General features: G+C 39.9%; 1 protein-coding gene across 8 annotated transcripts; it reads right to left on the minus strand.

Moving 5' to 3' along the window:
• Positions 1-1694: 1694 nt before the first annotated feature.
• LOC126100881 (sodium/bile acid cotransporter 7-like) lies at positions 1695-26205 on the minus strand. Of its 8 annotated transcripts, none has more exons than XR_007522223.1 (8): positions 26064-26205; positions 25750-25969; positions 25529-25676; positions 25204-25450; positions 18350-18475; positions 17781-17868; positions 16366-16495; positions 10946-11081 (listed from the first exon to the last, which is right to left on the minus strand). XR_007522223.1 is itself a non-coding variant. In XM_049911549.1 (7 exons), exons 1-6 carry the CDS (start codon positions 26203-26205, stop codon positions 17801-17803), a joined length of 951 nt encoding a protein of 316 aa, XP_049767506.1. In that variant the 3' UTR covers positions 10944-11081; positions 17781-17800. The 8 variants fall into 8 exon arrangements, 4 of the variants coding, with proteins under 4 accessions (XP_049767505.1, XP_049767504.1, XP_049767506.1 ...); XR_007522225.1 differs by having other exon boundaries at positions 17694-17868; XR_007522222.1 differs by lacking the exons at positions 16366-16495; positions 17781-17868 and adding an exon at positions 1695-3031 and having other exon boundaries at positions 10808-11081.

Genomic DNA, 26205 nt, shown 5'->3' on the forward strand with positions numbered 1-26205 from the left:
TAACTATTGTGCCACTTCGCTTGGAAGCATTATATCATTTTCTCCATCAGCCCTCTCAAAACTACAACCGCTGGAAAACTTCGCAGGGCCTGAAATTTACAACGGTTGTACTTACAATACTGGGAAACTTATAACACGTTCTCATCTTTTCAAAGTATTCACCAACATGTACGCACTAGTGTATACTCACTTGTGAAGATTCCACGAGATGGCGAGATCCATCCCCCCCCCCCCCCCCTTTTGGGTACACAAAAAAAGAAAAAGTCACATTAGGATTTATGTGGTCTCTAAGCTGAATTCAGAATAGCATGTATTTGGAACTTTTAAAAAATAATATTTTGGCCACCCTATAAAGTGGATACTTTGTCATAGAGCGATAAAATCCCATGCATATCCAGCTTTGTTCAATTAGCAGTTACTGGCTTATCTTCTTCAAGTACAATCATGCTGATATATCCACTTGCATCAAAGGAAATGCTAATTGTTCTTGCTGAGACAGTTGGTAGTGTGGTATCACATATCGATACCACACCACGGGTGTCGTGAAGTTCGTAACAGAATGGCATGTTTCCATCTGACGCCGATAGCAGTTACACAGGATTCGGCAGCCACAATGGTGTGCACCCGCTCAGTACTATGAGCGTCCTCTGTCACCACAATGGCAGCCACTCAATCCACTAGTACTTGGAGCCTCCTAACTACAATACCACTGTTCATGCTCAGCAAGCCTCTTCCTTCTGGACACTGATAGCTGGACTTTATTTCTTGCTTTATTTCTTGCTACAATATTTGTAATGAGTCTTCCTTCACTTGGAGAAATACAAGTTAAATAAATTTTCTGTTTGCTGTGTTAACTTGCTTGCTAATCATTTCTGCTCTTGTCCAGCTTTCCTACAATGACAATTGCTGCATCACTGTGTAGCCCACCTCTCCTTATTGTTGTGCACAAAGTTGTACAAAACAGGTAGAGTGATTATGACTGATCAAGGTTGCACAGTGGTATGACACTGGACTATTATTCAGTATGACAGCAGTTCAAATCCCCATCTAACAACGTAGGTTTAGGTTTTCTGCAATTTACCTAACTTTCTTAAGCCAATGCCAAGGTGGTTCTTTCGAAAGAGCATGGCCAGTTTCCATTGTCCATCCTTTCCAATTTGATGATGTGTTCCAACACTAATGTATTCATTGTTGATGGGACATTAAACCATAATATTTGTTCTTCCTCACAGCAGCTGAGGCATTGGACTTACATTCACAAAGACCAGGGTTAAATTTTCTACCTGGTAATCTTGCTTGTGGTTTTCCACAGTTTCCCTAAATTGTATAAGGACACAGCTAGCCAGTATACTTCCCCATTCTGATTGTGGCTGCATCTCTAATGACTTTGTTGCTGACAGGACATTTAACCTTCTTTGACTTCCATTTAGACTGAGCCCCTGTTGCTAGAGCTAAAAACGTTGACTACTTCTCTACAGGCTGTGGGCAGGGATTGAGGGTGGGATGGGGGAGGGAGGAGGAGGGGGGAGGGAGGGAGGGAGAGAGATAGAGAGAGAGAGAGAGAGAGACGGAGGGAGGGAGGGTGGATGGGTGTATGATACACACAGAGCCTTTTACATAATATCTAAAATAAGATATATATCACTGTTCCAATTCTACAGCATTGCTTTTACAAACAGCAGTAATATGTAATAGTTCTTATTTATGCTTTGCATCTATTTACTTACACTAATGTCCACTTGGATCTACTGTTTGTAGCCTTGCCACTACTATGCTTGCACTACTTATAACAAGCTATTAAAACTAACCTGTTAAAAATCTCCTTCTATATAGGTGAGGTTGGGAGACAACTGAAACCTCTTACTGTCCCTAAACTTGATCTGTTATTTAATGCTACTGAATATAGTCTCCAGTTATTCCAAAACTCATGCTCCATCAATTTTATTGTTCAACTTCCTTGCCATTAATTTTAATGCTGTTCTACTGATAGTGTGTCAGTTTGACAAGTCTCCAGCTTGTCATCGTTAATTAGCCACCAAGTACTACAAAGTAACATTCAGCTACACTGGTACCAATCTGCTTGCTTTTGTCACAAAATATGGTGATCCATACTTCAGTCCACATATATTTGTGCCATGGACCCACCTCCAAATATTTTGATTTCAGTCTTGAAGATTATACAAATTTTCCTTTCTGAAACACGTGACTACTATGCTGTCTCACAGAAAAATTCAACAATGTATAATTACATTAGACTACTCATTTACAGGTCACTGAATTCTTGCATCAATTTTCTGTTGACATTATATTTTTTCCCCATTAGTATTTTACTTCAATAATTTTTGTAAATGCAAAGGAAGTGTTACTTCATTTGAACCTACACTGAAGGCTTTCACAGGTGATGTTTTCTTCCTTTTTGACACCTGGCAATAAGTTTAAGTGCAGCTTCCTGTAGAGCAGTGAGATGTATCATTATATCAAACTTGAAACAAAAAATCTGCTTCTTTTTCTGCGGTTGTGCTGCATTACGTAACTACTCTGTAGCCACATTAGGAATTATACAGCACAAAAATCTTAATTATTGAAATCATCTTATTTCTCACAAAATAATACAGATCCTTTTTTCAATTTGAAGCTTGTGTGCAGTGAAATGATTTTTTCTTCTCCTATCAGCTATATGTTCTACAATGCAAATGGGATTTCTAAGTCTAAATCTTCAATGCTACATGCACAGAATGCAACAAAGAATTGATCAAACAATTTCATCCCTAATATCTACAGCTTAATTCAAGTCACATTTCATACTGCCAAACAGGATGTGCTCACCAAACTGGGTACTCCATTTGGGCTTCTCTACATAATGTATCCTCTCCAAATATGTTGCATTATTCTCTTCATCATATTAACCAAAAAATTTCAATGTTTTATAGCACCATACATTATACTGGGAAAATTTAACCTCACAAATTCCTTTTGGAATTAAATTTCAAACCAGTTGAGATAGGTTGAAGAAGCTGTAATCGAAGTACACCTATGAAAGGATAATGGTATTATAAAGACTTACAGTTTCAATCTGCTTTACTTACCTTATTTTTACTATTGATGATAAACAAGGAAGAAAGTGGAAGTTAAAAAAAAAAAAAAAAAAAAAAAAAAAAACATAATTCAGAAAAAGGGTTAAGGAACATCCTAGCTCAATGAGAAAAGAAATCAAATATTCATAGTTTAAAGCAACAGCAACACATGTATGTATTTCCAGTCAGAGCAACTTTATCTCTCTCTCTCTCTCTCTCTCTCTCTCTCTCTCTCTCTCTCTCTCTGTCTCTGTCTGTCTCTCTCTCTCATGTTGAGGCAAATCTTTGTCATTTACCAGTATGAACCCTTGCAGTATCTATTTTCTAAGTTTAAAAACTGGACAATATAACAGTGTCAAACATACCATTGTTACAAAATATGCTAATATAATGCTCAAATTCATGTATAATTGCATGATGATCATGTACGTTCATTATACAAATCAATGAAGAAGACTCGGTTATGGATTCAGTTTTGTTTGTCACTGTGATATATACATTCATTTTTTTCTATCCACATATGAGGAGGAGACTTATTACTTTTCAAAGTTGTTTCATTACCAATTGTAAATCTTATGACTGGCAGAAGATCTGTCATTTTCCACTTTTTATCTGTGATAATGGTCTTTGTTTTTAAATTTGATTGATTATTAATGATAAATGAATTTTAAATTTACATACAATGGACTTTCCGTGAGTGCACTATGTCACACTCAGTTTTGCTGAGATTCCTGGGAGAGCTAGCCACAACAAAACTATTTCAGCCGATATGAAAGATATGCACAACAAGCAAAATGAATGTTTTGTTTTGTTTTAGGGTGCAAAGACAACTAGATTCATATGTGCCCATGTCAGACTGTAGAACACAAAGACAAAGAGAGGAGATAAAAACAAATACACGTTAATGCCAAATGATGGAAGAGAAAATGGCTGAAAACAGGGATGTGGAGGAAGGTTTAGAAAATATGCCCTAGAGAAACGGAGGTCCTGAACTAAAAATGAAATGGCCTTTGCCATACTGCTATGACGGATAAAAAGTAAAATGCGGTCAACAGCCCACACATCGTTTGCTTAAACGGCCAATAACTCAGACGGCAAACACAAATGAGAATGTAAGGAGTTAAAAAAAAAAGGGGCATTCCATCAGGAAATGGCGGCCTGTCAAAGGTTGAGCACCGTGAGTACAAAGTGGTGGGGGAGCACCACTTAACAAATAGCGATGACTAAATAGACAGTACTCAGTATGCAACCTAGCTGAAATGATCTCCTCACGGCGAGAGGCCGAGAGGAGGTCGTCCAAGCCACTGGGAGAAGATTAATATCCTGGAATTTGTTCCCATGAAGGGAGCACCAGTGGTGATGCCAAAGCGTCATCACTTGCTGATACAGAGAGCATTAGAGGGAATGTAAGAACTAGCGAGCCAAGGTACGAGGACTGCAGCCTTGGCAGCAGCTTCATTTCCTGTCAGACCGATGTGACCAGGAACCCATATAAACATCACAGCGGCTCCATCAAGAGCGAACAAGTGACAGCTCTCCTGGACCTGCTGCACTAAGGGATGGACGGTGTACAGCACACAGAGGCTTTGAAGGGCAAGAGAGTTGAAGCAACTGAAAAGCCTGTGTTGCCAGATGTACTGCATGGCCTGATACAGGGCAAAAATCTCTGCTGTAAATGCTGAGCAGTGTTCTGGAAGCCGATGCCAAAAAACGTCGGTGTGATTGACGAAGGCACACCCGACACCATGTTTAGTCTGACAGCCATCAGTGTACACAAAGGTACTATTGTGAAGTTCCATGTTAAGGTTGTGAAAGTGAAGGCAATAGAGCGAGACTGGAGTAGTGTCCTTAGCAAATGAATGAAGGACAAGATGAACATGGACCACCGTACTTAGTCAAGATGGTGAAGGGTTTACACCAACTGGGGAAGTTAAGCTGCTGGAGCAAGAGCCGTAAGTGAACCCCAGGAGGTTACAGAGAAGAGGGACACACCCCATACTGGCAATCAAAGGAGTCATCAAAGAAGGAGGCATATGATGGGTAGCCACGCATGGCAGACAAACTGAGGAGAAAGTCAAAGCGTTAGGACAGCGGTAGTTTGGCAGCTCCTGTAAACAGACTCCAACTGGGCTAGTGAAAAAGGCACCAGTGGCCAAACAGATGCCACAATGGTGTATAGTATTAAGATGGCATAAGAGGGACGCACATGTAGATATGTAAACAAAACATCCATAATCTAGTTTCAAACAGACATGGGGCCAGTACAAACAGAGGAGGGGTGGTACGATCTGCTCCCCAGGAAGTACCACTGAGGATATGAAGGACATTGAGGGACTGCATACAGAAGGCTGCCAGGTAAAACATGTGGGAGTACCAAAAAAGTTTCATAATGAGCATGAGACTCAGGAATTTCATAGTTACAATGAACAGAAGAGCAACAGGCCCAAGATGTAAAGGCAGCAGAAGAAACCAACTGCACTGCCAGAAATTCATACAGATGGTTTTGTCAGCGGAAAAACGAAAACCATTGTTGACGCTGCACGAATGAAAGTGATTGAGACATTGCTGAAGATACCGCTCAATAAGACAAGTCCGTGGAGAAGTGCAATAGATGGCAAAATCATCAACAAACAGGGAGCCTGAGATGCCTAGCGGGAGACAGGCCATGATAGTGTTAATGGAGATAGCAAAGAGGACGATGCTCAGACAGAACCCTGAGGCTCGCTGTTTTCCTGGATAAAGTTTTCTGGCAAGGCATAAAACCCACACATACCTTGAAAACTCAGTCTTCTAAAAATTCATGAAGTAAATGGGGTAGGCGGCCACAGAAGTGCCAGGTCTGCAGAGTATGGAGTCCTCCAACAGGTGTCCTGGGCTTTTTCCAAACTGAAACACACGGCCAGTCTGGGATTTCCCCCAGAAAACTATTCGTGATGTGGGTGGATAAAGTGACAAGATGGTCAACTACAGAACAGTGCTCTTGAAATCCGCACTGTGCAGTGGTTAGTACATTGCAAGACTCAAGTCACCATACTAGCCGGGCATGAATCATACATTCCATCACTTTGCAAACACAACTGGTGAGAGAAATGGGGCGGTAATTAGAAGGAAGGTGTTTGTCCTTACCAGGCTTAAGTACGGGTATGACAGTGGCTTCATGCCAGTGTCTGAGAGACGTGCCCGCTGCCCAGATGCGGTTGTACATATGAAGCAGAAAGTGCTTGCCCGCAAGAGAAAGATGCTGCAATATCTGAATGTGAACATCGTCTAGGCCTGGGGCAGAGGATTGGGATGAAGTGATAATATGATCTTGCTCCCTCATAGTAAAGGTGCCATTGTAGCACTCACAATTCTGATAAGCAAAGGGTATTGCCCAAGGCTCATCCACTCATTGCCGATGGCGGAAGGAAGGATGATGGTAGGAGGAGCTCAAAATGTCCGCAAAACGGCAGCCCATGGTGTTGGAGATGGCAATAGGGTTCACTATGACACTGTCTGCTGCTATCAGGCCGGAAACTATCTATCTTACCCCTAGTGATATATGCCTCTACGTCCTTACATTTGTCCTTTAGCCATGCCTACTTAGCCATTTTTCACTTCCTGTTGATCTCATTTTTGAGACATTAGTTTTCCTTTTCACCTGCTTCATTTACTGCATTTTTTATATTTCAACTACCATGGGAAGAGTTCAGAGTTCTATGGGCCTCAGCACGAACAGGATAGTCGTGGAAAAGCGAAGTGGCAAACAGTTGTGCTTGAGAATAAGTAGTAATCTCCAAAAGCAAAGTACCATTGTGTAAATGGGAGCAGGATTTCACAGGGCCGGCAACTACATCAACGCCTTTTTCAATTACAAATGGATTTACTGTTGCAAAGAACTGATCATCTTCAATATCTGAAACCACGAGGAAGCATGGTGCAACTGGGAGGGTCTCTGGATTGACACCTTCATTCCGTTTACCTTTGGTAGACATGGACTACAAAGATGGTGATTGGCTCATTACAGGAAAATCCCCCATGATTGCCAACATCTCCGTTGGTGTGCTCCTTCCTACTGGGGGCCCCCTCAGAGGGGGGGGGCTCACCCGCCTTAGGTGATTACTCACATCTCAGGTCACAACTCCCGAGCACCTAACAGAGGAACCACTGGAAATAAAAAACGGCAAAGCAGGCATGGCTAGAGGACAAATGAGAGGACATAGAGGCATATATCACTAGTGGTAAGATAGACAGTTTCCGGCCTGATAGTAGCAGACAGATAGTGAGCCCTATTGCTGTCTCCAACATCATGGGCTGCCATTTTGCAGATATTTCGAGCTCCTCTCACCATCATCCTTCCTTCCTCCATCGGCAATGAGTGGAGGAGGCTCGGGCAATACCTTTCACTTCTCAGAATTGTGAGTGCTACAGTGCCACCTTTACTATGAGGGAGCAAGATCATACTCTCACTTCAACCCGATCCGCCCCAGGCCAAGGAGATGTTCACATTCAGGAGTGCACAGGGAGGAAGAAGAAAAAGAGGAGCCTTAAATGCCAAAGTGGAGGAAGGATACAAGGTGAATGACTAAAGGAAAAGAAAGGAACGAAAAAGATTGGTGAGACTGTTCTTACGTCGGCTACGGAAAACTCCCAAAAACACCCCAGACATGTTCCCCACAGGAGGTGAAAGAGAATAGCAAGAGGACAGACATGCAGCACAGAAGGGAAAAGATGCTGCAAAGACTGGGTCCCTGGAGTAGCCAAACACGAACCCACCAAAGAGTGGCAAGCCCATTGGGGGGGGGGGGGGGGGGGGGGGGGGGGAGCGAGCGTGGGGGGCGTCACAGACATAGTAAATAGTTCCAAGCATCAGTTTAAGAAGTCATGGTTGCAAACTACCGACACAAATTATTAAAAAAAGAACACGCTGGTGTAAGCCAACATAAGGGAAGATCATTTTGCATTTTGGGCTCTGGGGAAATGTAGGGATGACAAACTTACCTTACAAGATATGTTGATTGAAGGAAGGTAAACCTAAATAGCATTTGTAGATTTAGAGAAAGCTTTTGACAGTGTTGATTGTAACGCTTTCTTTGAAATTCTGAAGTTAAGGTAGGATACAATACACAGATCAAAAACTCATCTATAACTTGTAAAGAAGCCAAACTCCAGTTATAAAGAATGAAAGAATGTGAAAGAGAAGCAGTGCCTGAGAAGGGATGAGGCAGGGTTGGTGCCTTTGGCCAACATTATTTAATTTGTACAATGAGCAAGCAGTAAAGGAATACAAGGAGAAATTTGGAAAGGAATTCAAGTTCATGGAGGGGAAAAGAAAAAAAAAAAGAGTTTTTGAGGTTGTAACTCCGTCAGAGAAAGCAAAAAGAATCTGGAAGAACAGCTGAATAGAACAGAATGGATAATACCTAGAAATAAAGGTTGTAATATGTACATTTGTATGGATGTCTTGCCAAAAGTCATTTTACTGTGCAGACTGTTTTATTCTGAAATAATCACTTTATTTCGTTATTTAGTGATTAGCTAATTTTGCCTCCTTGATGCATTACTCTGTGGAGTACTGGGTACAGTGCTCAAGTATCAAAAAGCAAAAGTCAAAATGAGGCAGCTGAGAGAGAACATTCTTCTTGGTAAAATGTGTATAAGTGACTAACTTGTTCCTTACACAATTGCAGTTAAGGTAAATGCTACCTGGTAGCAGCCAATGAGGTGAAAGTAACTAATTGCTAAATAATGAAATAAAGTGATTATTTCATAAAACAAAGTATGCTGGAAAATGACTTCTCTCAAGAAATTCATGTGGTTGTGGACCAATCGATATGAAAGACTATTTGTGGTTTTCTACAGAAGTGAAACATCGATGAAACAGTGCAAACTGTGTATGTAATTGCAGCTAGCAAAGAAAGCACTCTGAATGCATGCATACATTGGTAAAAGTAAGTACCTCAAAAAAAGTATTCAAAAATAGCAACTCTTTTAGAAAATTCTTCTGACTACTCTGCCCCGATGACATGCTGTCAAGCCAGAAAGATATAAAAACAACCCAACTTGAACAGAGTACTTTTAAGTGAGCGCTTGAAACAGAACCAAAAAATGCACATTAGGCCCAAAATAGAAAAACAACTATGAACACGTTATAATATTTTTACAGAAATAAATTGAGAGCCCACAGAAGATAACATGGGTGGCAGTTCTTCAGGAAAACTAAGTATTCTCAGGAAGTTACAAATATCAGGGGAATCTCAGGGAATTCCAGATTTTTAACCTAGCATGAAATTGAATGTTGTAAATCACAAATTTTAAAATACTTAATATCTCACAGTGTGATAATTATATGGATATTATTCAATAGAAAATTCATTATTATGGTAGGCTTCCGCCGCCCCCCCCCCCCCTCCCCCCTCCACCTGCTGCTATCCATTAATTTATCAGGAACTTCTTGACACCATTTTCCTCATCACACCTACAATTCTCAAGAAAAATTTTTTTCCAAGTTTGAGTAGCCACCCTCCTAAGGTCAATAGGGACATGTTTGAGTAAACCGGGAAAAGAAATACATTGTATTTTGCAGAAGATAGAGTTTAAAAAACCAAATTTAATTCTTAAAAATGGAAAAAAAATCGAGAGGATCATACAAACCCAGCAAGAAGATTTTGAATTATTTGTTGCTCTTAGTGTTTTGGCTAAATATATTACTTACTACTAGTGTTTCACAATTTAGATGCACAACATACTCTTACGACCTGATCTTTCCACTTTCACTTCCTTGTTAGTAGTGTATATTACACTTGCATTTTCCTATCTCAAAGAAACTAACCATAATTCCAATTTCATTTCTCATCTAATTAACCACAACTATTACCTTCTTTTGAAAAACTGAGATTTGTCCCATAGGTGTGTGTGTGTCACTTTATTGCAAAGTACTGTGAAAATCGAGATTTTTTTGAAAATATTTAGAAGCTGCAAATCACTGCTTCCTAAAAATAAAGTAGGTTATCACTCATTTCCCCCTCCAGAGTGTGTGGTACTTTCTTCCTTGTTTACCATTCACTCCTCAGGAAACTGTTCAAGCTACGAAGTTCTACATCAGTGTTCTAATACAATGATTGCTATCACACACACACACACACACACACACACACACACACACACACACACACACCATTTCTGGGAACTGAGAATCCACTGAGCACCTGTGCCTGGAGATGACATAGGACTTATCCCACAGATAAAAGTAGCCAACAGTCTACTTTGAAATAGGCTTGACTGCTGTTCAGCACACCCTTCTGTGGTGGTAGCAACTTATCCTAATTCAGATAGTTAGTTTGCTTGTTTAAGCAGTTTATAATGCCCATATCAAACCTTTCATTGTGGAAAGACTATGTGCAAGTAAAGGACCCTTATGCCGTTTTAAACCTGTATACTTAACGGCTACTCAACTCTAAACGTCTGGATTTCATGGCCATGGTTCTAGCATTGAACTCTCTTAGGTTGTAATACTACGAAAGAAATACTGTACTGATTCACCGTGAGTGTAGATAGCTCAGGTTATAGAACCATAGCCACAAAAACCAGAGATCTAGATTTGAATCAAAGTCTGGCATATAGTTTTAATCTACCATGAAGTACTTGGGACATTAAGCAGTTTATTATGTTTTTTAAGTTCTCTGAATTATGTACAGTGACCAATATGAGCAACTAATTAGGTAATGTGGGAAAAAAGTTCAAAATTACTCAACTGAAACAACATTCTTATGATTAATCAGTTCTCCTGGGTCTTTCTGCATGATGACAGACGTAAATTTGCATCTTCATTGAATATATTCATCCAGATGCACCATGAGACTTAATTTTGTTACTTATCATGTCCAGAATCCCAATTCACCCAGTTTTTCATGTGCTGTCCAAGCAGTTCTCCCAGTATGATTTGACTTGGATAGTACAGCAACAATGGCAGTGATGCACTATAAAGATGCCCATAACCAGAGTACATCGTCCTTAGAATCGGAATTCCTGTAAAGAAGCATTTCAATGTACAATTATTACATTTATAACACTATGAAAAACTAGTAAGTATTTTGTTAAAAAGGTTTACTGTATGACTAGAAAGGAAGATTAGGAATTAGCTTCTGGTCAGTGAAGCCAATTAGAGGCAGAGCACAGGCTCAGAATAGATAAGGATGGCAAAGGTAATCAGCCATACTCTTTCAAAGGAACCATCCCAGCATTTGCCTTAAGCAACCACAGAAAACATAAATCAAAATCACTGGAGAGGGATGTGAAATTATGTTCAGTGACTTACCTGTTTATTTCTTCAGTAACAGCTCAACTGAAACTGGGTTGTAACTCTATGACTAGCTTTTTTTAGTATATCCAGCCTCTTCTCTCTTTTATCTGAATGTTCCAGCGTACATCACTTTCATTTCTCTGTGTACAATACCTGCTAAACAGTAGCTTCTCTTGCTCACCTGACATTTTTCCACTTGGGCTACTGCCACAATATCACGCCTTTCATTCTATTCCCTCATATTAAATGAGTACTGTTTAGATGAATACTAACCTTGCCATCTCCCAGCTACTACATACTTTTTTAATAGGTCCTTTCTCTCATGAAAATGGTCGCTATTTGTGTAGGTTCTAAATATGCTCTCCTCCTACATTTCCAATGCCTACTGCTTCAACGCCTTCTGTTCCAAAAGCTGAGACAGATTGTTTCCATTAACAGGTATATGAGATCCTGTTCAAAAAATTCTGGAACATTCATTATTTCGCAACCTATGGTGTGTTGGAGCAAAATTCAGTTGGCATTCCTGCACAAACCTGTGTTTAATGTGTAACTGTTTGCGAATTTCGAGATGGCAGAGTGAGAGGAGCAACGCATCTGCATTAAATTTTGTGTGAAACTCAAGAAAACCTTTACAGAGACACAACAAATGATGCAGGAAGCCTATGGTGATGAGTGCTTAAAACATACTCGATGTTACGAAAGGTTCATACAGCTTAAAAATGACCAGATGGAAGTTAAAGATAATCCTCATTCGGAACACCCTTTGACATCTACTGACAATGCTCATTTCAAGAATGTCAATGAAATTGTGCATGCCAATCGAAGACTGCCTGTCCAGCAGATTGCAGAAGAACATAACACTTCAGCTGGATCATGTCACGAAATCGAGACACAGTATCTTGGAATGCATTGTGTTGCCACCAACTTCACCCACGGCTCATGAGTCAAGGCCAGAAACACCTTCACCTCACAATCTGTGAAGACCTTTTGGACTGTGCAAATTAGAATGAGATGCTCCTTAAGAGAATCATAACTGGTGATGAGATGTGGGTCTATGTTATGATGTTGAGAACAAGGTTCAGTCTTCACAATGGGTTGGGAAAGGTTCTCCAAGACCCAAAAAGATTGTCAGATCTGGTCAAATGTCAAAGCCATGCTGACAGTTTTATTTTACTTTGAAGGATTCGTTCTTCATGAATTCGTGCCGCAGGGACAAACTGTTTATCAATTGTATTATCGGGAGATGTTACGACACCTGCGAGAAAATGTGGCAAGGAAACAGCCTGAAATGTGGTGAGACAGTTCATGGCTCTTGCATCACAATAATGCACCTGCACATTCATCCCTGTTGGTGCGCGACTAATGCAACATAAAACGAAATAACTGTGCTGCCTCCTCCTCCTCCGTACTCTCCACACTTGGCAGCTGCAGGCTTTTTTTTTTAATTTCCATTGTTGAAAACACCATTGAAAGGATGAAGATTTGCAACAATAGAAGAGATAAAGGAGATTTCGCAGATGGCGTTTTGTGCGATCCAGCGAGAGGCATACCACAACTGCGTATGGAAGTGGAACAGTGTTGGGAGCAGTGTGTCAGTTGTGGAGGAGAGTATTTCGTAGGAGGCCATACACAATAAGTGAAAGATAACTGTAGAAAAATTTTGTAGACAAAGTTTTGGAATTTTTTGAACAGGCATCATATCTGCTGGTGTCACTCTGACTTCTCTTCTACTTGGTGGGTGTGCTATCTTGTCTGTTATTATCATGGGAAAAAGAGCATTTTGCATTGAAGCAAGACTTTTTCTGAACTAATTCTGGTATTCTAATTTCCAATCTGAAGTTGGTATTTTTCTCTATGCTGTAGTTTGTTTGTGTTGCAACATTCAAGGTTGCCTTTCCTTGGTAATTTTTCAGAAGTGTGTTCAATAGTTCAACTTCAACACTTCATTGTACAACATCTCAACATATTTTTTCTTTTATTAAAAAGTATAAGCAGTTCCACAATATACTCACTCAATAGAAAACAATTATTTCAAGAGTGGAATACCAATATAAATCTACTGAATATTATGAGAAGGAAATACAAGCTGATACATCACGACCACTACCCATCACGAGACAGAATGCTGCCATCTGGTTACTGTGCCCCCACTGAGAGAATCTCTGCTCTCGTAGACCAGCACCTTCAATCTATTACCCGGAACCTATCCTCCTATATAAAAGATACCAACCATTTACTCGACCGACTCTCCACAGTTCCTGCCCTTTACCACACGGTGCCCTGCTCGTCACTATTGATGCCACCTCCCTGTACACTAACATTCCTAATGCCCATGACCTTACTACTATCGAACACTGCCTTTCCAGATGCCCTATGGATTCCAAACCAACAACCTTCTTCCTAGTCTCCATGACCAACTATATCCTCACCCACAATTACTTCTCCTTTGAAGGCATTACCTACAAACAAATCTGTGGTACGGCTATGGGCACCCACATGGCACCATTTCTATGCTAACCTATTCATGGGCCACCTAGAGGAATCCTTCCTAAAAACACAGAATCCTAAACCCCTCACCAGGTTCAGATTTATTGATGACATATTTGCTATCTGGATTGAAGGTGAGGACACCTTATTCACATTCCTCCAGAACTTCAACTACTTCTCCCCCATTTGCAAAGCTACCTTCCTAGATGTTGACCTCCATCTCAGAGATGGCTACATCAGTACCTCCGTCCATATCAAACATACTAACCACCAGCAATACCTCCACTTCGACAGCTGCCACCCATTCCATACCAAGAAGTCCTTTCTGTACAGCCTAGCCACCCATGGTCGTCGCATCCGCAGTGACGAGTAGTCCCTCTCAAAATATACTGAGGGTCTCACTGAAGCCTTCACTGACTGTAATTATCCTCTCACCACCTCTCAAAGTCCCACAGTCCAGCCTCAGAGGAGCATTCCCCTTGTAACTCAGTACCATCTGGGACTGGAGCAACTGAATTAATTCCCCGCCAGGGTTTCAATTACCTCTCGTCATGTCCTAAATGAGAAATGTCCTGCCCAATGTCCTTCCCACCCCTCCTACCATGGTATTCTGCCGTCGACCAAACATACACAATATACTCGACCATCCTTACACAACCCCAGCTCCCAATCCCTTACCTCATGGCTCATACCTCTGCAATAGACCTAGATGCAAGACCTGTCCCATACATCCTCCTACCACCACCTACTCCAGTCCGGTCACTAACATCACCTATCCCATCAAAGACAGGGCTACCTGTGAAACCAGTCATGCGATTTACAAGCTAAGCTGCAACCACTGTGCTGCATTCTATGTAGGCATGACAAAGAACAAGCTATCTGTCCCCATAAATAGCCACCAACACACTGTGGCCAACAAACAAGTGGACCACCCTGTTGCTGAACACGCTGCCAAACATGATATCCCTCATCTCAATGACTGGTTCACAGCCTGTGCCATATGGATCCTTCCCACCAACGCCAGCTTTTCTGAATTGCACAGTGGGAAATTTCCCTGCAATACATCCTACATTCACGTAACTCTCCTGGCCTCAACCTTCATTAGTCACTGCCCTCACCCATCCAGCCGCCTCCCTGTTCCCATTCCAGCACTACACAGCCATCATTTCACCACCACACCCAGTCTTTTAATTTCTTTATCTTTTTATTTCCCTCCCACCTCCATCTAAACTGCAATGCTGCACTGTGTGCCACTCCCACCATACTATCCCTCCCCCTCCCCGCCCCAGTCTCCTCCTTACCCCCACCCACTCGCCACTCCCATCATGCACTGGTGCTGCTGCTCACAGTGTGGTTTCAGTTCTCTGAGACTGCAGACATGTGTGCAAGTTGTGTTTGCGTGAGTGTGTGTGTGCGCGCGCGAGTGTGTATGTGTGTCTACTGCTGACAAAGGCCTTAATGGCCGAAAGCTATAATTGTGGGAATCTTTTTGTTGTGCCTATCGCAACTCCGCTATATGGTGAGTGGCAACTTTCCTTTTCTGGTATTGTTATATCTGTAAAGGAGGATTCATCCAAAAGCTAAAACATTCTCAGTATTGTTTATGCACCAGCCAAAGAATTAATTAGCAGCTCAACTATTCACTTTGTTCATCCATGAGACTTACAAACCACTAGATACAGGCAGAGTCGCACAAGTAGATTGCTTGTTCCTTGACTTCTGGAAGGCATAAGAGCATTACTTTTCACAATATGTATACATGACCTAGCAGATAATGTCAGTTTGCAGATGATGCTGTTGTATACAGAGACAACATAAACCTAAAAAATTGTAGCATATGCAGGACAACCTGCAGAGGATCAACACTTGGTGCAGGGAGTGGCAATTGGCCCTGAACATGAACAAATGTAACATCCTGTGAATATATACACAGGAAACCCTTTATTGTATGATTACAAAACTGCATAAGAATTGATGGAAGGAGTATGCATAGGGAGTGATCTGAAGTGGAACAACCACACAAAATTAACTGCAGGTAAAGCAAATGCCAGACTGAGATTCACTGGAAGAATCCTCAGGAAATATAGACCATCAATAAAGCAAGTAGCTTATAAAACACTAGTTCAACCAATACTTGAATACTGTTTATCAGTATGGGATCCATACCAGACAAGACTGATAATACAGAAGATTCAAAGAAGACCAGTACGTTTCATTACAAATTTATTTAGTAAGAGTGAAAAATGTCACAGAGATGCTCAGCCAACCCCAGTGACAGGTGCTGCAAAAGAGGCATTCTGCATTGCAGTATGGTCTACTGTTAAAGTTCTGAGAGTGTATGTTTCTAGAAGTCGCCCAATATATTGCTTCCTCCTATGTATATCTCATGAAAAGGGCGATCAAGATAAAATTAGAGAGATTCAAGCCCACATGGAGGCTTACCAGCAACCTTTCATCTCACAAACAATACGCAACTGGATCAGGAAAAGAGGTAAGTCACAGTGGTATACAAAGTAAACTCACCACATGCCATAAGGTGCCTTTCAGAATACAGATGTAGATTCTGTGATTTGTTACCATTAGCAGTCGTGGTTATAATGTTCTAGTAAATCAGTCACTACTTTTATATTCATCACTTCAAATGTACATTTTCCTGTTGAGAGAGGGAACATACTTAGGACTGTGCTTGGAGCTGTCACGAAACAATCACAATTTATATGGACTATTAAGAATCTCTTGCCAATTTGCTAGTGCCTTTATTTTCATGGCAATAAACAAAGTGATTTTCTTCAGAAGAAAATCTAAAACATCTGTTTCCACTTTAGAAAATATGAAACCTAGCAGAGTTGTAGAGTTTCTCTTGCAGGCTTGAGGCCAATAACACAGTTGTTTGCCTGGAGACAGTCTGTTCACTTTATTCTGTGGATAGGCAAAACCATTACAAACTGGAACTGGCAGTTCCTCAGAGTGTGGGATGGTTCATATTGCAGATGCATTACTGTAATAAGAGAGAAAATGATAGTTTGTCTTGCTAACACTTATAGAACTAACAAGCCAAAAGTAAAAGTCATTTATATGATCCTGGGAACAGCTGAGTGGATATAGTTGTATCCTCCTTTTGTCCGGTCATGAAGCATTTTCTCGTAGCTGTGACACACAGTATGCTAAAGTACAGTGACACACAATACACTAAAGTCCATTGTCTTGGTCACCAAGAGCAACTGCAAAATAAGATTTATAGGTACACTTTATATTCACCTTTTGCAGATAGTCACCAAAATCCAAGCATTCCAGAAGGCATCAGACATTTACATAGTTATTTATCTCTCAGAATTCATAATCATGGATGTTTATTTTCCTCTGACAACACAATCAAAGGACAATGATACACGAAAACAGTTTAAAGCGGTATAAAATTCAGATTTTGCTGTACTTCAGGTGGCTAACTTGATCATATTCATCATGTTTTAAGAATGAATGCAAATCAAGGCACCTTTTGAAACATTATATATCAAACAACTTACACTAAAATACATTTTCAATAAAGTGACACTGTACAGGCTGTGAAGGAAAACCTATGAATCATTCCACAGCATTATACGCAACAACTGAAAGTTTCACGCTTCATCACAATTACAGCAAATAAACATAGCCAGTGACACATTTGATATCAGTGCTAAAGCAATTTCTAGAAGTATTTCACAAATCTCATGCAACGGGAAATGAAGGAACAAATTAGTCAGTGCTATACTTGATAGTACATAACAATAAAGTTGCACACTGAAAATGCATGAAATATTGTTTGGGTAAATACCTCCTGTAATAAGTAAATTGCAGAAGCTTCACATTACCTTTGTCTGGAACAACATAACCATGCATCCATGCATAATTCAGAATTTGAATAATTTTTACACCTCGCTCACAAACATGCCTCTTACCATAAGCTGACATTATTTCTTTATTGCATATACTGCCCTTCATCAACACCAAACCAAAAATACTTTGGTACTTTATTTAAAGCTTGCCCTATGTAATAACAGAAAAAAATGTGGATTAACAACAAGAAAATCAAATAAAAAAATATCTGACATCGAGATATGACACATATGATGTCTCCACATGCCACAGTTATGAAAATTATGTCAAGGCTGACAGAAACACATAAATGAATATTACAGTAGATCTTGATTTTCTGGAAAACAAATGCATGAGTACTTGAAAGTAAGGCTATACAAAGAAATTACTGTTCATTTCACAGATTAAAAAAAATGTCACGGGAAATGCCTTCTCAAATGCTTCTTTCTTCCAAGACACTGTTTCCCTCTATTACTCTTTAGAGTGAACAGAAATTTGACTTAGCAATGCTTGAAATATTTCAGTCAGCCTTTGCATTTTTTAAGCAGATACGTGGAGCAAAATATGTAAAAAAGAAAAACTGAGTAATATTTACAAAACGTTTTTAAGAGTGCCTTCATGCGTCAAATTAAACGTAACTAGAATGGCTCACCAAGGGAGAGAGACTTGTGTGTTGAACAGAACATAATTGCCTTTGTGTCCTGTAGTGAAAACTTTGATGGCAGATATCTGGTTGTCCAAAAAATGAGAAGTAGCAATGTCATTTGTAGAATTACCACTGCAACAGCATGAAACTAATTTAATGTGCTCTATTAGTAGGAAACATATCAATTTCAACATTTTGCACGTACATCAAAATAAATTTCAAAATACCATATGAGCATTATAATACGCACATGGCTGAAGGAAAGACTTATACCAATTCATTTTATTTATTTGTTTATAACAACAAAAACAATCTATTTTTGATAAAATTATTTAATTGGATAGATAAAAAAAATCTACTCACCAAGCGGCGGCAGAATGTACGCATTAAAGACTGTTGTGATTGTCAAGCTTTCAGAGTCAGTGGCTCCTTCTTCAGGGTTGAAGGTGAAGGAAGAGGAAGAAGGATGAAGCAGAAGGACTGGAGAGATCTAGGAAAAGGGGTAGATTTTGGAAAGCTGCCCACAACCGCAGGTCAAGGGAGACTTACCATACAGGATGAGAAGTACAGTAAGTCTCCCATGATCTGCTGTTCTGGATGACTTTCCCAAAATCTACCCATTTTCCTAGACCTCTCCAGTCCTTTTCCTTCACTCTTCTTCCTTCCCCTTCAACCCTTCTGCCTGAAGAAGGAGCCACTGGCTCTGAAAGCTTGCCAGTCACAACAGTTTATGTGTGTGTTCTACCACCGCTTGGTGAGTAGATTTTTTTTTTATCTATCCAATTAAATAAGTTTATTTATTTGTTTGTTTTCAAGAATATAAGAGTTCAAGAAATGCCTTAATTGCAGTCTGTAAACACTTACTGAAGGAAGTGATACATAAAACAACTTGATGCACACAAAAAGTTACTGTGAGTGTTTAATAAATAAATAAATAAATAAATAAATAAAAACTTCTGCTGTTGATACATGTGAGCACTTCACAAAATTGGTGATATCTAACAAGAAAGCATACCCAATACTTCCTTACAGGCAATTTGTCATATGGAATAATGGTAACAGTTAGCCCATTTAGTCACACACAAGAAACATGGTGTTTGCAGAGAGCAGTTGGATGTCTGCGGTGTGTGTGTCGCATCTATGAACCATTCAAATGACATACTCCCTTGGTATTGATAATGAACTACTGAAACTATTGACAGCATATAGATTTCAGAATCATTTTGTTTCTAGCACCACAGTACAGCACTAGGAGTATGTATTCCATCTTCAGCCAAAATTAAAGGATGCATCATACAGACATGCGCACACACTTGAAAGTGCTGACAGAAACCCACAAAGGCTACCGCCAGGTGATGCAGTGTAAAACAATGTGCAGAAATGTTTGTTTTGCCAAGTTACAATAGTACGTAAGGAATGCCTACAGTGTGAAATTCCAGGAATGTAGCCATTAAAATCTTCAGAGAATTGATAATATGCCTTCCGTAGACATACAGCGTTTTGTATTGCATATACATTTTTGTATCTCTTGCTTATACACTGTCCCATTTAATTCTGTTTTATTTTATTTTCAGTCTGCATAGTGTACCCTGTTTCAATGCTAGCCCACAGTCACACTTTAGTGCAGAATACTAATTTGCAGAATACTAATTTGCTACACTGACCAATGACTGTCACTTGGTGCATGAATGTAAGTTGATTTACTTTGTAAACCAGTTTGTATTAAAGAACAGTCCACAGCACAGTCACCAATAATTCAAGGCAAAATCATCTGCAAAGTTCAAGTAATGTCACTAAGTTTTGCACCACAGAAACAGTCCAATAGCTCTAGTAGACAGATACAAGCAGCAAAAATACCATGAGCAACAAATAATTCTGTGTTGATATGTCTTACCTGTGGTAAGACGTGACTGGCCATCCCCTTGTGGCTTACAAAATGTTCATCTCATTTGCTGTTGGCAGCATGCAACCTCTTGGGCGAGTGACTGCCCCTCCCCACCCCGCAGCTGCATATATATTTCTGGTGCCGTAGTATTTATAATGGTGCCAGATACTTAATTTCCCCTCCCCCTCTGGATTCAGCATAAAGAGCTACACTGACAGTTTCAACACACACAAAATGATGGTTAGCTCAGGATAATGGCATAGAGGTGGTTTGGTGATAAGTTTCAAAGCTGACAGGAGTCACTGTAGCACCTATGTGTAGCAGAAAGACACTAGTTGCTGATATTATAACTGGTTTATCAGAATCTGGATAACAAAATAGTTTCCAGTGTGTTAATGTCAATTTGACTATCTGAATCTTCTGAGAAATACTATGCTTGCTTGCTACTGCATACAGCTGCTAAATGGCTTCCTTTGGCACAACACTGGTGGTTTGCACTATGGAAACATCTCTTATGTTGGTCATCCGAAAGAAAAAACATTAAGTGCACAAACTGCTGGCTGCCTATGATGTGTCCTGCTACATGGCAAGTTCCAGTTTGCTGCCAAGATGGTAGTAATGTTTGCTTGGTAGGTGCTTATAGCTGGCTGAAAACAGTCATTGCCTTCACACTGTACTATTATTTGAAATGCCCACAAATGACAAACTTTTTGATGCATAATATTTTTCTAATTTTTGAGATTGCTCTGTTTGTGCCTCAACCTGTTAAATGAGTTACAATGCCTGAGCTTTTTGCAACATTTATTTGAGCAAAGGGTCTAGTAATCTGAATTCCTTGTGGTGGAGTTCTCTATCTGGCACATGGTGTACTATGATATTCCACTTAGAGAATCCATATATGATGTCTGACATCTATCGCACTGAAATGAGAATTTGTGATCCAAACTGTGAAGATCCATTAACCAGCTTTTGTAGTATAAATTGCCTTTTTCGAATACAAATAATGTACAAGACTCCATACTGATTGTCACTTGGTATAGCAATGAGACTCTTTTCGCTTTGGAAACTAGTTCACAAGCAAGAGTTGTCATCAACACAATCACCAATAAGGTAAGTAAAGACCCTGAATGAAGCAGAGGAAGCGTAGCACAGTTTGTCATTGTAGAAGCACTCCAATTGACCTATTACGTACGCAGCGTGCAGGTGTAGTATCATAAGTGACATTATGCCCTGGCAACATTTTTTATTCACAGTAAAAGTTGACTGACCATGTCCATGGGGCAGTCCATGGTCTACTAAATCACCACATGACTTCCTTCATGACTGTAGGGTGTGGGTAACAGTGGTTTTCTTGTTTATCAAAACTAGTGTTAACGGTATTTTTTAAGAAAGTTTGGACTGTGATGTTAGTTGCTGGTGATAATGTTGGTCTGTGATTGGTAGGTATCATGGAGTTTGTTTTACCTGAGGTTAGGTTTTTTGTATTAGTCATATAAGCAAGTTTTGGCTTTGTGGTACTGCAGACAGGTCAACTAATAATGTTGATACTGCCTTTGTTAATTTTCACAATTTTTGGTAGAGTGTATTGGTCTCGCCTTTTGATTTTGCTTGTGCTGTTTTACTATTTTGGTATCAGTTTGTTCAGTTGAGCTACAAAAGTCAACTGATGTTGAAGAAACAGCCTTTCATTAGTTTTCATGAATTTTTGTGTGTACTGGTCCCATATTTTGGCTTTTTGTACTGTTATACGTTGTACAATTTTTATATCGTAATGGTCTTTCAAGATGTGCTATATAGGACAACTGATGTCAAAACCACCTTTTGTTATTTTTTACTATGTGTATCGGTCTTAATTTTTGTATTTTGATCAGTTTTAGTATTTTTGTAGTGGTACTGATCTTAAAGGTTGAGCTATACAGCTCAACTAGTGTTGTTACCAGTTATAGGTTTCTTGGTCTCATTGTGAATTTTTTGAAATTATTATTTTGTTTATGTCAATGTTGCATTATGTATATTTTACTGTGTATGTGTACTCTTTTGTGGCTTTGTATGATGCCATTGGTTAAAGGCGAAGTGTGGTAACGAATGCCTGTTTATCCGTAAACATATCAGCAGTGAAGTAATTAGAAGTAGATCTGCCTCCCCCCCCCCCCCCCCCGACAAAGTGGAGGAAGAATGAGATATTCACTCTGCAGCGGAGTGTGTGCTGATATGAAACTTCCTGGCAGATTAAAACTGTGTGCCGGACCGAGACTCGAACTCGGGACCTTTGTCTTTCGCAGGCAAGTACTCTACCAACTGAGCTACCCAAGCACGACTCACGCCCCGTCCTCACAGCTTTACTTCTGCCAGTACCTCGTCTCCTACCTTCCAAACTTTACAGAAGCTCTCCTGCTAACCTTGCAGAACTAGCACTCCTGACAGAAAGGATATTGCGGAGACATGGCTTAGCCACAGCCTGGGGGATGTTTCCAGAATGAGATATTCACTCGGCAGCAGAGTGTGTGCTGATATGAAACTTCCTGGCAGATTAAAACTGTGTGGAGCAAACTTGCCTATTACAGCCTCTACAAACCAGACATCTTGTCAGTCTTGGGCAACAAATTAAGCAAAGATTTCCCATGTTTTTCAGCAACGAACCTTCAGTAACTTCCTCATAGTTCTAAATAATGAAACTGGATTTGCTACTCACACCTTAAGTTAGGCAGAGTCGAAAGTGGCTTTCTATTTTGTTGCAGTTTACTTTTATTTTAAATGGACTTCACCATAAATGACTGTGTTTGGATGGGGAGAAATATAAAAAGTATATATTCTGACATTGCTCTCAGAATCTTCATATTCAGAAGGGCCTTTGATGGTTCAACGTAATGTATAATTAGCCAAATATTGGGGAGCACAACTCATAATGTAAGGACATTACAGTGGAAGCAGGAAGTATATGAAAAAACTATTGTTTGAGTGGAGTCGAATTATTGCTGTAGAGAATGAAGAAGGGCAGGAATACTTCTACAAAAGTCAAAATTTCGCCATTATATGTACAAAACTTTCTTTATTATCTAAATTTTTAAATAAACTAAGAGAATCAATAAGATTTTAGGGCCAGACTAACTTTTCTGTCTACTTTACCCATTTAAAACATGTAACCTACATATAGGGCATAGCTTTGACTAAATTAGAAGAATCCCTCAATATTTTTTCCCATTTGGTGCTGGAATCCTAAGACTGAAAGTGCTTTAAGAATAAGAATTTGCTTCAATATTTGACCTTACAAAAGACGCCAAAAAAAAAAATAATCATATGGCTCACTGCCATGTATAAGACATTTGACATTATGCCACTTACCCATAACTGGTATCAACAATACCAGTTGAGCTATATAGCTCAACTTCGTGGACCAATTTGGTATTGTCATAGTGTGTGTAAACAGGAAATTCTGTATGTAGCATACCATTGGAGACCTTATAATTGTAATTAACTGTTGCATGAACTATAGATTATGACATCCATTGAACAAAATATGAAACAGTAAAATTTATGTCAGTTAGGTAACAACGTAGTAACACACTTCCCCCCCCCCCCCCCTCCCCCTTTAGTGTTCTATGGTTAAGCAGTTTGTATATCAGTGTTTAGTAGATTCTGGTGTGGTCACACTCCACCTTTAACACTAACGAAAGACTAGGGTCAATGGAAGCGTGTGATTCCACCTGACTGCTTTGACCCATGACGTAAGGGTGTTGTGGTGTGTGACATCATTAAGGCACGGTGTCTGAGAGTTGGTTGTGTTTGTAGAAGTTGCCCTCTGGTGGTGGTTTGTGTGTGTGTGTGTGTGTGTGTGTGTGTGTGTGTGTGTGTGTGGGTGTGTGCGTGTGCACGCTGAGTATAATGTGTTGTATTTGGTTCGCTTGAGCCTTGGTGCTAGATGTGTGAAGTTGTTGGTAGTGCTTGTAATTCCAAACGGAAGGTTTGGAAGTTTTTTCAATGAGTTATCAATTTTTTTTGTTTATGTGTGTGGCGTTTTTGTTAGGTGTTATTGGTTTGTTGTTTGTAGTGTGGTAAGATGTTCAATTTGTGCCTGTGTGAGTTGGGGAGGGAGTTATGCTGGCCAACCTAGTTTGCAGTGCCGGAGTTTGTTGGTAGCAAGTATTTTTTTTTCTCTTGTTGTGATGTTTTGTGTATTTATGGTGTACTGAATGTTTTTTAATTGATATAGGGATGTTTGATTTGTGGATTTTTGAGGTTATGGTTTTGGTTTTATTTTTCATAGTTGTAGGTGTTGGTGCTTTAGCGTCAGTAGTTGTGGTTGACCTATATAGGTCACCGGAAATGCCCGATTCCCATTTTCGTAGTTGTAGGTGTTGGTGTTTCGGTATCGTCATCTGTGGTTGACCTATGTAAGTCAAGGGAAGTGTCCGATTCCTGCAGATTATGTTGGTGTAGCAGAATGTTTTTTTTTGTTTGTTTTTTTAACTATTATATTTAGCTTATCCTCGCCCTAAGACCCCCAAGACGCCTAAAAATTACTGTTTCCGCCATAGTGATGAAGTCAGGGTCAAAGCAGACTGGTGGAATCGGACACTTCCGTGATCCCAAAGATTATGACTCAAGAATGTAGACAGCATGACATATGGAAGATTTTATTGGTCTGTGGTGCATGCTCGGATAGCCTAGGTGATATGGCAACTGTTCACGATAAGTGGGAACTCCAGGTGCAGGTAAAAATTACTTACTGGAATCCCCTTTTAATTTTTTTCATCACAGCACGGACATGAAATTTAGGCTTGGCTACTGGTCAATTTGTTACCAAAACCAGATCTGCTTTCGCATTCATTGGCTTAGACAACTCAAAACCAAACTGCCACCTTCCAACCTAACCTAGAACTCTGTTGTGCTCAATCAGAATCGGCGTGGAGGGGGTGGGGGCATCTAATACTTAACTTTAGCCTTAGGTTTGCACCTTTTGTGCAGTGCAGCTTACCTGAGAAAACTGAAACTAGTACATTAATGGGCTGTAATTCTACATCTAGATGTGACATAAATATGTCACAAAATGTTATAAACACAGTCATCAGTAACGCCAACTGTCTAATCTTCAATGCAATACTGTGTTGCAGTCTCATTCCAGTTACTTTGCGAACAATTTGTCCAACAAGCAGTGGTATGCCCACAGTGAGAATTAGGTCATGCAATGATTTGACAGGTGAAACCACTGCTGCTGATCTTATCTGTAACAATGAAATAAGAATAACACAAACGATTGTTATACAAAAAGAAGGTATGAATGGCCACCGAAGAAAACATACCAGTATTAACAATATAAGTGGCGTCGTTATCATTCCAAGAAGTGCACCTACAATACAGTTTACTATTGCAGCTGCCTCGTTGCCGTCTGCACAAATAGTAGCCACGACGGATGACGATGAGACAGGCATACTGCTAGAAATGATAAAACTTCACTGGAAACATTAAGCTGCCTCGAGCGGCCTCTGTATACTCCATTACAGGAAATACAAATGCAAAGTACCCTTTCATAATCCAATCATCCACACCAGTTGGCGCAAGAATAACAGTCAAAAGTTTGACGAAGAGTGGAGTAAATACAAGTGAAAAACACTGGGTGACGAAATGTAAATCATACTGTTTAGCAGCAGTCATCAGATTATCGGTTGGAAGAGTTAAGCCACTTAAAAGAAATACGACTGGTACTGTCCCATACTTCGCACTGGTGTCGGGCCACGGTAAACCTTTAAAAAAACATAATAATAACGAACAAACAGCACTATAATTTCTGGCAATCTCAAGAACACAGCATGTTAGCTAATAGAAATATTAACCAACCGCCATCAGCAGTTAAATGGGGTACGATTTCAGCAATGAAAATAACTACTAAAACAGCGATAAGAAACCAGTATTTCAAAATTTTTCTGCTTCTTGCCATCACCATACAGTAAGTAAATATAAACACATCAACGATACACAT

The sequence above is a fragment of the Schistocerca cancellata genome, chromosome 9, assembly GCF_023864275.1.
Source record: "Schistocerca cancellata isolate TAMUIC-IGC-003103 chromosome 9, iqSchCanc2.1, whole genome shotgun sequence".
NCBI classification, from domain to species: Eukaryota; Metazoa; Arthropoda; class Insecta; order Orthoptera; family Acrididae; genus Schistocerca; species Schistocerca cancellata.